Source organism: Rhinoderma darwinii, chromosome 5, assembly GCF_050947455.1.
Source record: "Rhinoderma darwinii isolate aRhiDar2 chromosome 5, aRhiDar2.hap1, whole genome shotgun sequence".
Taxonomy (NCBI): domain Eukaryota; kingdom Metazoa; phylum Chordata; class Amphibia; order Anura; family Rhinodermatidae; genus Rhinoderma; species Rhinoderma darwinii.
This window is the reverse complement of record NC_134691.1, coordinates 268,128,105-268,148,023: the sequence shown is the minus strand read 5'-3', so window position 1 is coordinate 268,148,023 and position 19,919 is coordinate 268,128,105. Positions and strand designations below refer to the sequence as shown.

Genomic DNA, 19,919 nt, shown 5'->3' with positions numbered 1-19,919 from the left:
AATGGGGTCACTTTTGGTGGATTTCCACTGTTTTGGCACCGAAAGAGCCCTTGAAACCTGACATGGTGCCTAAAATATTTTCTAATAAAAAGGAGGCCCAAAATCCACTGGGTGCTCCTTTGCTTCTGAGGCCGGTGCTTCAGTCCATTACCACACTAGGGCCACATGTGGGATATTTCTAAAAACTGCAGAATCTGGGCAATAAATATTGAGTTGCGTTTCTCTGGTAAAAACTTCTGTGTTACAAAAAAAATAGAATAAAAATGAATTTCTGCAAAAAAAAATGAAATTTGAAAATTTCACCTCTACGTTGCTTTAATTCCTGTGAAACGTTTAAAGGGTTAAGAAACTTTCTAAATGCTGTTTTGAATACTTTGAGGGGTGAAGATTTTAAAATGGGGTGACTTTTTGGCGGTTTCTAATATATAAGGCCCTAAAAGCCGCTTCACAACTGAACTGGCCCCTGTAAAAATAGCCTTTTGAAATTTTCTTGAAAATGTGAGAAATTGCTGCTAAAGTTCTAAGCCTTGTAACGTCCTAGAAAAATAAAAGGATGTTCAAAAAACGATGCCAATCTAAAGTAGACATATGGGGGATGTTAATTAGCAACAATTTTGTGTGGTATAACTATCTGTCTTACAAGCAGATACATTTACATTTAGAAAAATGCTAATTTTTGCAATTTTTCACCAAATTTTGGTGTTTTTCACTGGTAAATATTGAATTTATCGACCACATTTTTCCACTATCATAAAGTCCAATGTGTCACGAGAAAACAATCTCAGAATCGCTTTGATAGGTAAAAGCGTTCCGGAGTTATTACCACATAAAGTGAAATATGTCAGATTTGAAAAAATGGGTCTGGTCCTGAAGGCCAAAATGAGCTTGGTCCTGAAGGGGTTAAAGCTCTCTCTTATTCACTTCCATGGAGCTGAGCTGCAATACCAGACACAACCTATGAACAGGTGTGGTGCTATTTTCAGAAGAAAGCAGCCATGTTTTTCTAATACATAAATCTCTATTCTATTTCTATGGTCAGTCAGTCAGCAGGTTTTTAAACAATGTACTGTAAGCAAATTAGTAATCTGATAAAATGTTGCAGGCAGCTACATGTATTTTGGTAGTTGGGCCAGGAATACTATTGATGCACAAGATATATTTATTTAAAAAGTTAATCTTGCCAAAAAAAGTACTTACTGTAAACTGTATTTGACATCCACCCATGATATAGTCTAAAAATGAATGCATTTTGTGGATCTGGAATACAAAGAGAAGAGATTTCTTCAATCACTTTTAAAAATAATATTACAACATTGTATATAGCTTACATAAGAAGTATTTACTGTATCTGTATGGTTATAAAAGGTCTAGTATGAGGAACTCACAGCGTGTTGTTTTCTCTGAGACACTGATGCAGTATTTTTTTTTTTAAGCTGTTATTGGCAATGTCTCTACTGTGTTGGTAGTTATTTTCCCTGCAGTGCTGATGCAGGAAAAATAATTTTGTACGCTGCCTGACCTGATCCTGTGCCTGGTTACCCGTATTGCAAGAATTCTGCCTGCCTGACCCCAGCTTTTGTAGAACCTCATATGTCTCTCTTGTCCTGGTATTGCGCTACGAATACCCAGTCTGCCTTTGCGTCAGCTGTAGCTATCGGCCACGATTCCAGGACAGCAATGTGGGCACCCCCCACTGGTAAAGTCCATGCCTTCGTGAGGGGGTTAAGTGTGAAAACTGATTACCCCTAAGACTCTGCTCCCTGGTCTATCACCTGTCTCTTGGTCACCCTGATAGGGGGGGTCTTGGCTATGGGAATTACATTATTAGCTCAGCATGCCCAAATTCCACTTTTAACAAATCAGATCCGTTCACCAGAAGGTTGCACTTATTTGAGTTGGCCATTAAAATATGGTCAATTGGTATGATGTACTACGGCATAAGAGTTGTAGAACGGTGTAAATCAACTGCAATTTCAGGTGAATGACACACTGCAGAAACATATTTTACAACTCATTGCACACCTATGGACCACTTTTGAACATATGATATGTCAACTAAATGATCACCTTTATCAATTTCCATTCTTTTATCTCCAAAGAAGAAGATCAAAAAGTAAGCATTAAAAACACGTCTCATCCGGTTCTTTAGGTATAAAGGAATGGTATAAAAATTAAACAGGTATAGAAATGGTTTAGACTGTTAACACAATCATGGGCCAAAATGTATTAGACTGAAATTTGTAATGGATATGTCAACCGATACCCGCCCTCCAGTGATTTATCCAGTTTCCAAATCATAGGTAATAGATATATATATCTGAGAGAAAAGATGACACAAGAGACCATGCTTGTATGCTCAAAATCCTTCTCTGGTCTTTATTGATCCAAACAAGTATATAAGTATAATGACAGGAAAGGTGTAGGCTTTGGTTTCAGCTAATCATCTACAACATGATAATGACTCTGTTCCAGCCAATGAGAATATTTCAATGCATTATAATAATTCTTCACCCTCCAAGCCCCAAGGGGCCTGAACCTTGTCCCATGGGGAAGACACACATTTCAGAGACACAAGTTAATGTGTCTACTTCTTATCTCACTAGAGAATAGAGACTGCAGATAAGATTAAATTAATTAAACAGAGCGCTTCTTCCAGGGTTGAATCCCCTCCCTCTGGTAAACAATGTCATTGTCCATTCGGCCAAGGCTATTTGATCTGCTCCTTACAAGAGCAATAAAACATTCAATTCAAGAACACATAACATAGAATTGCTTCAGGACATCTGCTGACATTTACTTTTTACTTATTAATCTCAATATGGCTCCTTCAGGCCAAAAGATGGATTCCAACGATCCAAAATGGACGCCTACCATACAAGATGGAGTCCATGCAAAATGTTATCTTTTAATCATATTCTAATCACTTTCACAAGACATAAAAAAAAGATGCAGTTTATATAAAGAGCTGGGAATAGCATTCACACATATGTATGTTAATGGTTCTGCAACCTAGAGATATGTGAGATACAGTATTGATCATAGGGCAGACAGTTTTGTTGACCTCTGGTTCATAACCCCATTAGGACCCTACAGTCCACCTCTCTCCAGCATAAAATGGTTGATTACAATGAGCAATAGATCGTATTAAACCACACAGCAAATATACATAGATTTTACGTCATGTGTCGTGTCCCTTTAAAGGGAAATTTACAACATCTGTGCCAATGAATTAACAAGAATGGCTGCAATGAACTGATAGCATGTATGCCCTGAGAGACCTGCCCTGCAAATCCTACCACCGTGCAGCCATAGTGGGAATTAAAGTGAGTGTTTTCTGGGTCAGTTCAGTAAGGGGTGACATACTTATTTATAGATAATGTGAAAGATTAATGAGAGTATAATTCTGACCTATAAATCTACTGCTGTCAAGTCATTTGGCAGGAAAATTTATTTAAAAATAAAAAAAGATTTGATTTGGCTTTAGAATAGATATGTGATCCATGTCTTATCACAACAAGGCTAAAATAACGCAACGAATAATTGTTGTTACCTCAATATAGTTCATAAACTAAAGTCCTCAAGTTCTATCTTATAGATGTGGATGTTCTAAATTCTTCCTAGACTATCGACATCTTACCTTACACAAGTTGAGAATTACAATACCGGAATTTTTGTAGTTTTTCTTTTTCATTTTGTACTTTGGATTTATGCACTCCCACTGTACCTATAGTAAAGACAATAACAAACAATTGTAAGACCTATCCTGGTATGACAAGTTACTGTGGTTGTCTACATCATTTTTAGAGACAGGTCTTGTTGGTGTGGATGATGCCTCATACATAGACCCTATCCTTATACACTCATGAATGAAATGTTACTAAACTGCATGCCTGCCTCCTCCCCTAACTCTGGTCCTCTATATAAGCACTTGGGAACTTAAAGAGATACTGAACATCATATAATGTTATGGCATAATGCTAAGTTCCACCGCCAATCTTGAGAATGAAGAAGCAGAAGTGCCTTTTTCTTTTTCCCTGCAGAGCAGCGCTCCTGGCCACCTACTGTGCAGGTAATTGCAACATAACCCCATTCATGTGAGTGTGGCAGTGCTGTACTTGCCTGCACAGTGGGTGTATGGGTGCGTTGATGAGCAGGGAAAAACTTTGCTGAACTATTGTTGCGGCCCCTTCATTTTGAGGATCAGTGGGGATCCTGGCGGTCAGATCCCCGCCCACCATCAAGTGGTGGCATATCCTAGTGATATCCTGGTGGTAAAAACTCTTTCATTGTTTGAAAGTCTATATTACTATGTAAATGCACTCTATTTGTTTAATAATATCTATCATAAACTAGAACTGTCGCTATTGTTTTGCATTAAAAATACAGTTCTTTTATTCATTGTATATTTAAAACAAGTTTGTAACATCTGCGGGTCGTTGAAGTATAAAATCAGCATTCTAAGGATGGGTCAATAAACACATCAGTTAACAGATCTGGTGGCATTCAGCAAAGTCAAGCCCAGCGGAGATTGGCATTATACAGAATCCAAACAAAAATAGCACTGAAAGCATATGCAGTATCTCATTGTATAATCGGAGTGCAGGATCAATGTGAGAAACATTGGAAAATGATGTGTAAACTATTTTGCAAGCCAAAATAATAACAAAAGATCATTAGACTACACAGAAATAGTCTCTAGTATACAATAGTAAATGCACATGTCACTGTCAACTGATACACATTTCGAGTGGTCTAAATAATGAATTAAGGGGTTGTCTAAGATTAAAGAAAAGGATCTGAGATTTTTCTAGAAACTGCACCACTCTTGTTAATAGACAGTGTGTGCTATTGCAGCTCAGACCTATTCACTTGTATATAGTCTGAGCTGTAATACCACACACAGACTTTTGACAAGAGTGGAGCTATTTCTCGGACAACCCCTTTAAGCTTGAATACTCAGAATTTCGCACTGATGTTCAATATACAATTAAGACCTTTTGGTTTGACCTTCTTTGATTTATGATAGAGATCTGATATGTGCTACACTCCGGGATTCCCTTGCTACACCTGGAATACTGAAAGTCAATTAGTTTTGAAAAAGGACATTTTGTTCTACATTATTTCCTCACAACTCACAGCTGCTGATTTCCCCTTTTGCCCCAAAGCTCAATTATCGGTCTTGTGTAATGGATTTTCTGACTGAGGTAGCAGACAGATACGACAAACATATATCTGGGAAATGCTTTAGCAGCTGTTGCTCTAGACTCCAGAGAGGATCCCTCTACTGTCAGAATGCCATGTGAATAGCGAGACAGGATTGGCACAAGCTACAACACTATATTGTTTCCGAATGTTAATATAATGCTACGTTGTATCCTATTTGAATTGTAGTTCTGGCTTTTGTGCATTTCTGGCATTTTCAGGATAGGGATTAAAGTTATCGCAACACTGCTTAACGTTGATATTGTTAGCACATTTTAGTGTTCCTTATTTCATAGTATGGTAAAAAAAAAGAAAAGACATATGTCTAGGGAAGAGAAGAGGACGTGGATGAAGGGAAGGACAAAAAAAAATGTAAACCTTAATTTACCACTATAGATCCAGACGGAGGCAACCCCCTTCACCCCATAAGGCATGAGTCAATCTGCCGTAAATGAGAAAAATTTCCTTCCTGACCTCATGTCGTCACTGACTGGATCAACGCTCAAACAAGGATTCTATACATTTACGTAAGGGTTTATGTTGTCTTGTTTCAATAAATTATCTAATCCTTCCTTGAAGCCATCAATTGTTTTTGCTAACACGAGACCCTTTAGATCATTTAGCATTTGTTCACACAACGGATTTCCTGAGGAAAAAGTCCAATGTGGATTTGGCCGAGATTCCGTTGCAGAAATCCAAGAAACCCTGATCTTTAGATTTCTGCCACAGTTCTGCATTACAAAGAGCCACATTTCTGAGGAAAAATCTGCGTGTGGCTACGGTAAGCTGTTTTTTTTGCGGTGGAGTACGTCACAAAAACTGCATCAAGAAGTAACATGTCACTTCTGCCCGGCATAAATAACAGTGAACACAATGGGAGGCTTTTTACAAGCAGAATTCAGGTTGATTTAGACGCGGGAAAAAGCAACAGAATTAGAGTGAATTTTTCTACCGTATGAATATGGTCTTAAAAGCTTCCAGTTGGTCTTCTTTAAAATTTGCTAATCAAAATACCACACTTTTATTTGTCTCATATTTCTTATACCTGTCTTCCTTCCATTGCTCCTCTCATTTCTTTGAACGTTGAGCTGAACTCTCCAATGAAGTCATGTTTTCCATTAGAGTCCCAGTCCCAGACTATGCACTAAAGAAAAAAACATTAAACATGAATTAGTATAATAATTACCAAAAAAACTAGATGTCATATTCTTATAAGTAGAGCCTACCTCAGACACAATATAAACAATGTATTTTATCCCACGAACACTATCAGTGGGAATCTTTCCATGTACACACAAGAATGATACCCTTGGGGGTAATACGCAGCATTCAATTTTAAAATATCTCTGGGGGAAAAAAATGGTGTGGGATCAACTTTTAAGTGCCTAACTCAAAGACAGCAAAAAACAGCCTGTCAGTTTCTGCGGGGTGGTGGTTTGGGGGCTAAGCGCGGGGGGGGGGGGGGGGGTTTAGTGCACCAGCCTCAGGTTTCTATCCATATCCCTGGTATCCAGTGGTTAACTGTTAAGTTGATTGTTTAGTGTGCCAGCCTCTAATATGAAGTGGTTAATGCCCCAATCTGTTGTCACGTGCTTTGTACCCCATTCTCTGGTTTCTACTGATTTAGTGCAACAATACCTGGTGTCTAGCAGTATGGACCACCGCCCATGGTGTCTAATATTATGGTGATCCTGTCCTCCATTTGTATTAACTTACCTGGCACCATATGCCCCTAGTGGTCTACTACTTCCGTTGCAACTAGCCTGATCACTTTAAGCTTCCTGTTCCTAAACCAATCTGTATCTAGCAGGGATCAATGTAGGAAGGAGAGAACAGAACTGCTGTTATCTGACAGTCCCTCTGTTCTCCTTGATCAGGAAAAGCAGCTGTCATACATTATAATCTATATTTCATACGAAAACTTGTATTAGTTTGCTTATAAACGCAACATTTGTGAATAAACCTGATAAAGGCAATTACTATTACTATTCTATAGACCATTTTATTATAATAAATTATTACTAGTACTACTGCTGCTGCTCATTCATTACCAAGATTCTTATAACCTTTGGGCATTTTAGTACGGAAAATAAACTAGCAAAACGATACGATTTCCCTTTCTGATGACAACAAAGTGTAACAAATAATATTTAAATGTAATACTTTAAGTTGTTGTAATTCTTGTATGACAGCTAAACTATGTATTTTATAATTTACACAGTGGTGGCTGAATGAGGATTTATCATTTATATGCAATAAGATTGCATGAGGAACAGTGGCCGTCATTCTTATGTCGTACAAGAATCCATCAACTTCAAGCAGATATCTCGGGAGTACGGAAGGATAAAAACCGCTGTCATCACTACAATAGCTGTACGAATGGATGGATTTATCCCGCAATGCTGTCCTGGGTAACTATTCTTTTATATGCCAGTTAACAAAGTCCGAAGGACAATTTTTATTTTTCTGTACAATATTTCATCTCATTTTAACCACAGACGATCTGGAAATGTTAAGGAACCACTAACTACATAACTATCAGTTTGCTTCTCATTTGATCATACAAATCATTTTTTGGTTGAATGGCTATTTGCGCACATAATGAAATGGGCTATTTTTTTATTCAGATCCATCTACATAACCTCACACACCTGGACACTTGAAATCGGCAATCCTCAAGAGAGCGAAACAACAGGGAACAGCTTTATTAAGAGACATCTCTCATCATGTACTATGCCCAAAAGGTACCATCCAGCTGTTGTTTTATGGAATGTATTAGGGGCTATCAGATCTAGATCACCATTGTTGGTCACTGGGAGAAAGGAAACTGTATGGAGATATCTAAAGTCAAAAACTGTACTCTTCAGAGCATGCAGACTTTCTGTCATTAATGGAAGTATGAAAATCTGACGTTGTACCATATTTTTTCTCACTTCATCGAATTTTTGTTTCATCCCTTCCCTTTTTCCCATTCCTTGGTTGAACTTGATGGACATATGTCTTTTTGCAACCGTACTAACTATGTAACTATAGTAATTGTAAATCCAAAATTAGCTGAATTACAAATTTTGTGAAAGTTGGGACTCAAAAATATGGCTTGTCAGGATTCCTGCCACACAGATCCTAAATACAGCACTCATAAAAATCTATGGTCCAATAATATACCTCAGTTTACCCCCAGAGCGGCACACATTTTGTTTTCAAGGATTCCATGAGAAAAATAAAATGTGGCATCCTGTATGATGAAAGTTTTTTTCCCTAGAAGATCCTTATAGGTCTATGGGTTCATAATATGGACCAGTATAGGTCTGTGCACATAAACTGTATAGAGTCAGAAATACACAGACGATAATTACAGAAATGACAGATGTAGCAGATCTGGGTTTTTCATTTAGCACAAATCATTGTGACATCACAATTTGCATTATCTGTGGTTTTATTTAGGGTTGCAGTTGTGAAAATGGACATAAAATTAAGCATTAGAGAGTTGTAGACAATATCTGCTCTGCTAAATCTTTGCATAAGTGTAATAATAATGCAATAATGCTATAGCATCAGCACTAGACTATGCTAGTGAAGGCATCTTGAATGAAGGCATTATTGGTACACCAAGAGGTAATTTTTAGTGTGTACATATATATTTTCAGAGCTTTTCTACCCAAAAAATCGGATCTTCGGAAATCTTTGCAGATCTTTAAGTAGAAGCTCCGTCAACTTAACCTAATCTTGCTTTTTATTTTCTGTTGGCGAGCACTGTTTATGTGAAAATATTAATTTACCACAATAAAACTATATATGTTCCAACAAAGAAAAACGATACAGGACGTCATCCCAAGGCGACATTCTGACTGATAAAAGAGCTTTCATGTTGCTTGAAATTCCTTCCAGCCATTTCTCAGTTATACGGTATCTTTTGTATCTGGAGATGAGTGTCACCAATATGGCCACATTACAGCTCCTACAGAAGTTGTCCCTTAACTTTAACGATCCCCTCCTGAATGGCAAATCCCCTTAGATATGCAGAGATACATCTACTGATCTTATATTTCTGCATAACTAGACAATTGGCATTTTAGAACAGGCTAGAAACGCTAGAGGCAAATTCTTTTTTTTTTTTTTTACGTTTCAAGAGTTGTTTTTCTTCAAAAGGTACAAAACAATTAAAACCTATAATTAAAACAATTACAATAAGTTGAAATAATGTCAGATTTATAATATGAAATACCCTGAGACAAAATCTTTGTGACATACGTCATATGTAAGTGTGCCAAATGCCCAGGGAGAACCCGAACTACCACTGGAATACACTTCCCTGGGTCAAAAAGCAATCTGTTGGTACTTAGCTGACTATTTTTACGTTTATTGTTAATAGCCAGGGAATTACGCCCATGTAGTTGTTAATCCTTGTACGAGTCTAACGGGCAAAATCCCATAAGGGTTTTTAAATTAATCAGGTTACTCGTCAATAAATGGAAGCCACTTCGGGGGAAAAAAAAAGTGAATTTGTGTCTTGAATCAATTGGATTTATGTCAGCTTAGACAGTATGTAATAATAATAATAATAATAATAATAATAATAATAATATTAATAATAATACTACTGGGTATCCCTGTCATGCCCATCTAAATAACCAAATGTTTGCTGTAAATCAAAATTGTCTGCAACTTACAGTACAAAATTGGCATATCTTGTATTTAGTACATTGAGAGACAAGTGATGGGTAGAGCAGATATTTAGGTTTGGGTGAATAGTATAAGAAATGGGTGTGATTTGTAAATTCCAATGTTAAATTACTTATTATTCTGAAATATTCCTTAGGCTGATGTTGATGTGTATTAGATGTAGTACAATCAGAAATGTTTCTAGCTGGCATATTTTGGGTATTTTCATACCGTATGATTGGGTATCATTTCTGTAAATGTTTATTTTTTTTCTATAACTGTACTGTACTGCTGTGGAGGCGACAGGTTGTTCTGTGTGCTCTGACCAATCATATGTCTCAGCTCTGCTGCTCCCGCTTCCCCTCTTACAGCATGAGTCTCACATACAGACAGACAGAGGCGCTGTAACATGGTTCTCCCTCCTCCCACTCTCACAACAGGAGTCTCACAGAGACACTGAGGAAAAGATACTGCTGCAGCTACCCTCTCCTTCTCCTTACTGTCAAGTACTGACTGTTTTAAACTAGATGGATGTTGAAAGTGTAACTAAACTTTTGAAAAACCTTTGACATGTCACTGACATGTCAAAAGTTTTTCAAAAGTTTAGTTACACTTTCAACATCCATGGGGGTCCGAGCACTGAGGGTCAGTGTTGTGCCGCTTCGTTTCTAATCGGCTTTTCTTTGAAAGCCGAGTGAGCGGGGTACAGACTCAGATATTCTATTGAGTCCATACACCACTCCGGGGAAAAACAAGCAGAGCCTATGCAGTTTAGTTACCCTTTAAATATTACAGAATATTTACAGAGAGCCTGCTGGCAAGGAAAGGGGATTTACAACCTGCTGAAAGGTGCAACATCTGCAACTTCCCCTTAATAAGATATATTACAAAGTTTCATCTATTCATTTGTACTGATTCATGAGGAAATTTTTTTTATAAAGTTAGGTGTGCTTTAAGGAAGTGGTAGAAATAATACCTATAATTTTTTTTTACCTGAAATGAGTTAATTTTTAAGCCCTGGGTTGGACAGATAATCATCTTGTCATGTCTTTTTGTGGATTTGGCTCTGATACTAAAGTGGCTTTGTGATAATAATAAGAACCTCTTGTTTATACACTTGCTTGCTACGGTATCACACTATTTGTGTGCCAACTTTTTTCCTGTAAAGTAGAACTATAAGTCCCAGGAGTTATACTCTTGTTGGGAACATCAGGTGTATTCGAAAGACTGCACCAAGAAAGGCAGAGGATTTTCATGTTCGGTCTGTGAGTAAACCGTACCGGATGTTGAACTTGCTCAAGATTTTTGACTCTCTTGCTAGTGTTACCTGCTTCCATTTCTAGATTTGGAACTGTATGGAAATTAAAAAAAAACAATATATAAAAAGCGCCCCAAACTCTGATTACTGTCCAAAAGTGATGTATTTAGAGAGTAAGAATTCTGCCTAAAGTTTTAATGGTCTCTAAATTCTATGTTATGTACTATTTGCTGTTAAGAAAAGCGCGTTGTCCTCCAAAGTCTTTCATACATGTCTTGGTGAAAGTCATTTTCCTGCTACAGTATGTGTAGCTTGGACGTCTTGCAACCAAAAGCAAAAACATTTAAAATAAGTGTGGAAACCCAAGATAACAGCCATGGAGGGAAATTATGTTTTAAGGTGTACTAGAGTCTATCACCAACTTTCTGTCATTTCACTAGTGAAGGATTCTTCCTATAAGATTACAGCTCTGAGAGCCATAGTTTAATCTGCAATGCTACTATTGTAAATATTCTGTTATTGTCACGGACACAGGGTTTGTGGACCCACTAGGCCGCTCCGCCGTAGCGGGGAGGCAGCTGACCAGGTCACAGTCTAAGCGGAAGTAAATGGCAGACAGTAATGCTTGGGTACCTGAAATAGTCCGGGCGGTGGCTGTGGCTTCAGCACGGATGGAGGCAAGTGGCGCCAGACGTGGCGGGCAGTATCCGATGAAGCGGTAGACACTTGACGTGGCAGATGGCACTTGACATGGCAGATGGCACTTGGCGTGGCAGATGGCACTTGACGCGGCAGAAGACACTTGACGTGGCAGATGGCACTTGACGTGGCAGATGGCACTTAACGTGGCAGAAGACACTTGAACGCAGGTAGGCACAGGAACAATACGGAATACAGGAACGGTAACAGGGCACGGGTAACAGCTGGAACGGGAGACACTAAGGGACCATTTGCGAGACAGATTGGGAAAGACTAACAACGCTCAGGCAAGGATTAGAAGGCCAGGGGTCTTCTTATAGACCAGGAAATCGTGGCAGTTGATGGTGATGACGATTTCCTAATTGCGCGCGCTGGCCCTTTAAGGCCGGGCGCGAGCGTGCGCGCGCACCCTACGGGACCCAGCCAAACGGAGCGGAAGTGAGTGCTGGCATCTCCTAGGAGGGAGACGGAGGCCAGCGCTCACAGATCCATGGCTGCGGGCGTCGGGAGGTGAGTAAACCCGACGGCCCGCGGCCATGGACGCTACAGTATCCCCCCTCTTATGCCCCCTCTTCTTGGGGCCAGAGTGAGAGAGGAACTTTTTAATAAGAGTAGGGGCGCTGATTTTCTCTTCTGGCTCCCAGGACCTCTCCTCAGGACCAAACCCTCTCCAGTCCACCAAATAGAAAGTCCTTCCTCCTACCCTCTTGCTGTCCAGGATCTCCTTTACCTTGAATACATCAGAAGGACCGCTGGGGGCAACTGTGGAACTAGAAGTCTTGCTGTAGCGGTTCAGGACCACTGGTTTCAGGAGGGACACATGGAAGGAGTTCGGGATTCTGAGGGTAGGAGGCAGCCGCAGCTTATAGGAGACAGGGTTAATTTGTTGCAGGATCTTGAAAGGACCAAGTAACCTGGGAGCAAACTTGTATGAAGGCACCCTCAAGCGAATGTTCAGAGAGGACAGCCAGACTTTAGTCCCCGGAAGATACTGAGGCGGCACTCTTCTCCTAGTATCCGCCTTACGCTTCATGCGATCTACCGCCAGCAAAATAGAGGACCGGGTCTGTTGCCAGATTTGCAGGAAGTCCCCATATGCAGAGTCAGCAGCGCGTACCTGAGATGAAGTTGATACAGGAAGAGGGACTCTGGGATGTTGACTGTACACGATGTGAAACGGAGTGGAAGTGGTGGACTCACTTGTGTGGTTATTATATGAAAACTCAGCCCATGGAAGAAGCTGTACCCAGTTATCGTGTTGAGAAGAGATGAAGTGGCGGAGATAATTTTCCATCATCTGGTTGATCCTCTCAACTTACCCATTGGACTGGGGGTGATAGGCAGAGGAAAAGTCCAATCTCACATCCAGGAGTTTACAGAGGGCTCTCCAGAACTTAGAGGTAAACTGAACCCCCCGGTCGGACACAATGTGAAGAGGCAAGCCATGCAAGTGAAATATGTGCTGAATGAAGAGACTCGCCAGTCGGGGAGCAGAGGGTAGGCCGGTCAGCGGAATAAAATGTGCCATCTTAGAGAACCGGTCCACCACCACCCAGATGGTGTTGCATCCTGCTGAGGGAGGAAGGTCTGTGACGAAGTCCATTGCGATGTGCTGCCAGGGGGCACTGGGTACACGCAGAGGCTGAAGCAGGCCGGCAGGCTTGGAGTGAGTCACTTTATTAGAGGCACAGACCGTGCAAGCAGAGACAAAGTCCAGAACATCCTTAGGCAGTGTGGGCTACCAGAAGTGACGAGCAATCAGGTCCTGGGTTTTACGGACACCGGCGTGCCCAGCTAGTTTAGAACTGTGTCCCCAGCGGAGAATTCTTCTCCTGTCTGCCAACCGAACAAAAGTTCTCCCTGGAGGGATGTCTCTAATCTGCAGAGGATTGGCGGTGACAACGCAGGATGGGTCTATGATCGTCTGAAGGGACTCCACCGTGTCTTCCGTTTCAAATGATCTGGACAGGGCATCGGCCCTCACATTCTTGTCAGCGGGACGGTAGTGGAGCAGAAATTGGAAACGGGTGAAGAACAGTGACCACCTGGCTTGACGAGGATTCAGTCTTTGAGCGGACTGAAGGTTAGTGAGGTTCTTGTGGTCGGTAAAGATCAGGATGGGGTGAGCTGCGCCTTCCAGAAGATGTCTCCACTCCTCCAGAGCCAATTTGATAGCCAGTAGCTCCCGATCTCCAATGGAGTAATTGCGCTCAGCAGAGGAAAACAGTCTTGAGTAGTAGCCACATACAACTGCCTTTCCTTTGGAGCTCCTCTGGAACAGAAGTGCACCTGCAACAACAGAGGAAGCATCCACTTCCAGTGAGAACTGCCGAGATACGTCAGGATGATGGAGGATCGAAGCTGAAGTGAAGGCTTTCTTGAGGCAAATGAATGCGGACTCTGCCTCTGGAGTCCACACCTTGGCGTTCACACCCTTCTTGGTAAGGGTAGAGATGGGGGCCGTCAGAGAAGAAAAGTTCGGAATAAACTGACGGTAGAAATTGGCGAAACCCAGGAACCGCTGTATGGCCCTTAGGCCTTGAGGACGTGGCCATTCCAGGACAGACTTTAACTTCTCAGGGTCCATCTTAAGGCCTTGATCCGAGATGACATAGCCCAGGAAGGGCAAAGACCTCTTTTCAAAGGTGCATTTTTCTAACTTGGCATACAAGCGATTCTCTCTTAGTCGCAGGAGAACTTGACGAACATGCCTCCGATGGGTCATCAGATCTGGGGAGAAAGTTAGAATATCATCGAGATAAACTACAACACACATATAGAGGAGATCCCGGAAGATATCATTAACGAACTCCTGAAATACTGCGGGAGCGTTGCACAGTCCGAAGGGCATCACTAGGTATTTGTAGTGCCCATCGCGGGTGTTAAATGCCGTCTTCCATTCGTCACCCCGGTGAATCCGGATTAGATTATAGGCCCCCCGCAGATCTAGCTTGGAAAAAATTTTGGCTCCTCGTATGCGATCAAACAGCTCGGAAATTAGTGGCAATGGGTATTTGTTCTTGACCGTGATCTGATTGAGACCACGGTAATCAATGCAGGGTCGGAGAAATCCATCTCTCTTTTTAACGAAGAAGAAGCCTGCCCCGGCCGGGGAGGAAGATTTTCGAATAAAACCCCTCTCCAAGTTCTCCTTGATATAGGCTGACATTGATAAAGTCTCTGGCAAGGAGAGAGGATATACTCGTCGACGGGGAAAAGAAGCATTGGGAACCAGTTCAATGGGACAGTCATAATTCCGATGTGGAGGCAACGTCTCAGCCTCTCGTTTGCAAAAGACATCCGCAAAACTGGCATACTGAAAAGGTAGATCGGAGAGTGACTGAGGCAGAGGGGGCACAACAGGACGGACCTGTGACAGGCAATGGCTATGGCATCTGGAACCCCATTGAAGAACTTCTCCAGAACTCCAGTCGAGTGTCGGGGCGTATAGACGGAGCCATGGCAGACCCAGCAGGATAGGATTGATAGCCTTAGGTAGTACCAGGAAGGAGATCTGTTCTGAGTGAAGAGCTCCGACCCGTAGTGTCAACCGCTCAGTGATGAGCATGATCGGATCAGGCAATGGTAGACCATTCACAGAAGCAACTGCCAGGGGTCTCTCCAGACGGACTGTGGGTAGTTGAAACCGATCCACTAGATCCTGGTGGATAAAATTAGCAGCCGCTCCAGAGTCAAGATAGGCGGAGGAAGGATGTGATGTCTCTCCGGTGACGATGGCCACAGGTATTGATAATTTGGAAGAGGTTTTAATGTTTGGAGACGTTCCACCTAGAGTTGCCTCTCCAATCAACCCTAGGTACTGGAGTTTCCCGGTTTCTGTGGGTATTGGCGCACAAAATGACCCTTGATGCCACAATACATACAAAGTCCAAAGGAGCGTCTGCGCTGCTTCTCCTGTTCAGATAACAGGACTTTGTCTACCTGCATGGGTTCTTCAGGTAGCGCACTAGGAGTGGACAATAGTGGTCTCTGGACTGATGGTGCTGGTCTGTGGACCCGGCTCTCCTGACGAACCTCTAGAGAGCGCTCCCGGATTCTCATATCAACCCGGGTGGCTAACAGGATGAGGGCATCCAAAGTAGAAGGAAGGTCGCGGGCTGCCAGTTCGTCCTTGATGTGAGAGGACAGTACCTGCCAGAAGGTCGCCACCAGTGCCTCATTGTTCCATGCCAGCTCGGCTGCTAGGGTACGGAAGGAGATAGCATACTCCCCTACTGTGGAGCCTTCTTGCTTGAGGGTCAACAGAGTGGCTGCGGCAGAGGATGTTTGACCCGGCTCCTCGAACACGGCACGAAAGGACTGCAGGAACAAGGCTAGGTCCGAGGATACAGGTCCTTGTTGCTCCAAGATTGGGTTCGCCCAAGCGAGGGCCTTGCCAGTGAGGAGGGAGATAATAAACGCCACTTTGGCCTCCTCGGAGGGGAAGAGATGAGGCCGTAGCCTAAAATGCACCGTGCATTGATTAAGAAATCCTCTGCATGCTCTGGGGTCACCGTCGTAGCGAGGAGGAAGAGGCAGAGGAACTGTGGATCCGGAACAAACAGGGGGAGCAACAGGCAGTGGCACAACAACAGCTTCAGGAGGAAGAACCGGAGGTGGAACAGCGAGTAGATCCAGGCGGACCAGGATAGAATTCACCGCCTCAAGGAGTTGATCCTGACGTGTGCGTAGGTCCTGCATCTCTGTCTGAATCTTCTGTACTGGGGTCTTGGGCTGGCCAGCGGGTTCCATGGCCTGAGCGTACTGTCACGGACACAGGGTTTGTGGACCCACTAGGCCGCTCCGCCGTAGCGGGGAGGCAGCTGACCAGGTCACAGTCTAAGTGGAAGTAAATGGCAGACAGTAATGCTTGGGTACCTGAAATAGTCCGGGCGGTGGCTGTGGCTTCAGCACGGATGGAGGCAGGTGCGGCAAGTGGCGCCAGACGTGGCGGGCAGTATCCGATGAAGCAGTAGACACTTGACGTGGCAGATGGCACTTGACGTGGCAGATGGCACTTGGCGTGGCAGATGGCACTTGATGTGGCAGAAGACACTTGACGTGGAAGATGGCACTTGACGTGGCAGATGGAACTTGATGTGGCAGATGGCACTTGACATGGCAGATGGCACTTGACGTGGCAGAAGACACTTGAACGCAGGTAGGCACTGGAACAATACGGAATACAGGAACGGTAACAGGGCACAGGTAACAGCTGGAACGGGGGACACTAAGGGACCATTTGCGAGACAGACTGGGAAAGACTAACAACGCTCAGGCAAGGATTAGAAGGCCAGGGGCCTTCTTATAGACCAGGAAATCGTGGCAGTTGATGGTGATGACGATTTCCTAATTGCGCGCGCTGACCCTTTAAGGCCGGGCGCGGGCGTGCGCGCGCACCCTACGGGACCCAGCCGAACGGAGCGGAAGTGAGCGCTGGCATCTCTTAGGAGGGAGACGGAGGCCAGCGCTCACAGATCCATGGCTGCGGGCGTCGGGAGGTGAGTAAACCCGACGGCCCGTGGCCATGGACGCTACAGTTATCTTTTTTTTAAACGTTTTCCAACCTAATTAATAATGTCTTTTATTTATAATATATGTTGAAACTTCAGAAAAAACACCTACAAAAATTAGTATGTGCTAGTCTAAAGGCCCTTCGACCAGGGCTCAATAGATCTGACAACCCTTGGAGAATAGAAGACACATAAGAGCTGAGATTAACAATTTCTCTCGATAATTGACTTGAATTAAAATTCTAAACAGAACTGGGACTTCTGAGTTAAGAGCAGAATTTTAATTGCAATTGATCAAAGTCGTATTAATTCTAATTAGCCGAACAAAAGAGGGGTCACTCTGTGCATGTAATTTAAATGGTCTGTGTTTTAGAATGACATGCTTCCCCTAGATGCGTTTATATTTGTGACCATGTTTTACTATTTCTTAAAAATGGAAGATAGTAAACTGACACTATTGAGTCATGTAACATCTATGTCATAGACCCACTGCTGTTGCATGTATAGATCTCAGGGGTGTTGTTCATTCAGGGTTCACACAAAGACTACTACCAAACTTACTCTTAAAACCATTTCATATATGGTAAGCATTATATTAACATACTACTCATAAACTTAATTTAATTTATGAAATCCATCATCATTTTCTTTACAGTTCACAACTGTGAATATTCTTCGTCATTTACAAAAAATGCATTGGGGCAGACAGAGCAGTCGGCTACAGCTAAATCAGCTAAAAAAGTAATTTTTTTCTTATAAGTTTTAGTATATTGGGTTGGGAAGGCATAATGTTTGGTAATACTAAAGTCACATTGTTATATATGTCTAAGATATAATACCTGTTCATACAGACACTTGTATATTTTACTATGCAAGCAGTCTAATTTGTCTTTTTGGTAGGTGGCCGATATAGGATTTGTTAGGGTTTCTCTGTACATGAAGAATCTTTAAATATCACTATAAATTATTAACTAAATGAAATGTGTTTTTTTTTTAAATTGATTTTAATGAAAATAAAGTATTTGTATAACTTTTAATACCTGTAAAATATTGTACCTAGGTTATATGGTATGAGTAGAAATTTAAATAGGACCTCAAGCTTGAAAGAAGTAGAGTACATCATGTTTGAGAAAAACATAAAAAGAAAACGTTATCTGAACATAGATTTATGCATATCCTAGCATTGTCGAATATTGGTAACACCAACAGTGTTCATATTCGGTATAACAACGGAAAGAAAAAGTAGAAAACTAGATAGTATGCTTGGTTGCAAGATGTAGAATAGAAGTAATATCTGAGGGAAAATTAGAAAAGATAATAAGCTACCCCTTAATATAGTATATCTGTGATTGAGTCCTTAGATCACTGGTTGCTCATCCACAGCAATTTAAAAAAAATGCTTTTGCTTGTAGCAGACGTGGCGCACGCACGTCTGCTACAAGTTCCGCCCCCGACGATTACTTCTTCAACCTATGCTTGTAGCAGACATGACGTAATCATGTCTGCTACAAGTACCGCCCACCACTTCCCGCCAGAAGAGCCTGACAGAGAGAAGCCATTAACGCTGCGATCCCGGGCAGCATAAGTATTCATTCCATTTCCAGCGGTAAGAGCACCTTTGTGTCATTACAATCACATCTCTATGAGCAGCGTTATAGTGTGCCTACTGCTGGAGAAGGAATTAACTTCTGTCTGTGATGGTCACTTTACTATGCGGGGAATGATGGTCACTTTACTATGGGGGGGGAATGATGGTCACTTTACTGGGGGTGCTGATGGTCACTTTAATGGTGGGGCTGATGATCATTTTACTGTGCGTGAGAGGCTGATGGTCATTTTACTGTGAGGGGCGGGCAGATGGTAATTTTACTGTGATCGGGGGATGATGGTCATTTTCTGTGAGTGGGGGGCTGATGATTATTTTACTGTGAGTGGGGGGCTGATGGTTACTTTACTGGGGGGCTGATGGTCATTTTACTGTGAGGGGACTGATGAGGTAATTTCCTCATTGCTGAAAGTATTTTGTTTGGGTGTATGGTGTAATGTAAAGATGTAGCAAAGTATAAGGTGCATCTTATTTTTCAGACCAAGGTTGCTGAACAACCTCGTTAATTCTACCACCCACCACAAACATCTGTCCATGTGACACCTCAGCTGCGAAGAACCTGTCTCCATGGCTCATAATGGCCAGTTTACACTGCGTTTTTTGGTGCTGATTTTGAGGTGGAAACTGTGGTGGAATCAAACCCAAATCGCCCCCCCCCCCATTGATTTCATTGGGATGCAGAGGTGTTATTTTTCCCGTGTGACTTTTAGCCATTTGCAGAAAAAAAAAGTCAGACTCTTTCTTTGAGTGGTTGCTCGTTTGGAGTGCCTGCAATTTTTTTTTGCTTCAACGGCTTTAAAAAAACGCGGGCAAAAAATACCGCAAAAAGAAATGAAATCAAAACGCTGTCAATTCAAAATATGCCTGATGGAATTTTGAGGAAGATTTTTTTCTGCCTTGCAAAAAACGCTGTGTGAACATACCCCAAAAGTGTAGTGCCTGTTTTTAGCTGCTTTTAGTCTTTTTGTAAATAATTTTT

At 42.0% G+C, this 19,919-nt stretch overlaps 1 protein-coding gene across 1 annotated transcript in view; it reads right to left on the bottom strand.

Annotated features, from left to right (window-relative positions):
- CPNE4 (copine 4) overlaps nt 1–19,919 on the bottom strand; it is a 434,578-nt gene that overhangs the window by 72,134 nt on the left and 342,525 nt on the right. The window contains exons 8-10 of the mRNA XM_075827119.1: nt 6,248–6,346; nt 3,638–3,724; nt 1,198–1,257 (exon numbers count right to left, since the gene is read on the bottom strand). Of these exons, the coding sequence (XP_075683234.1) occupies nt 1,198–1,257; nt 3,638–3,724; nt 6,248–6,346 (246 nt within the window). The remainder of the gene's footprint in view (nt 1–1,197; nt 1,258–3,637; nt 3,725–6,247; nt 6,347–19,919) is intronic.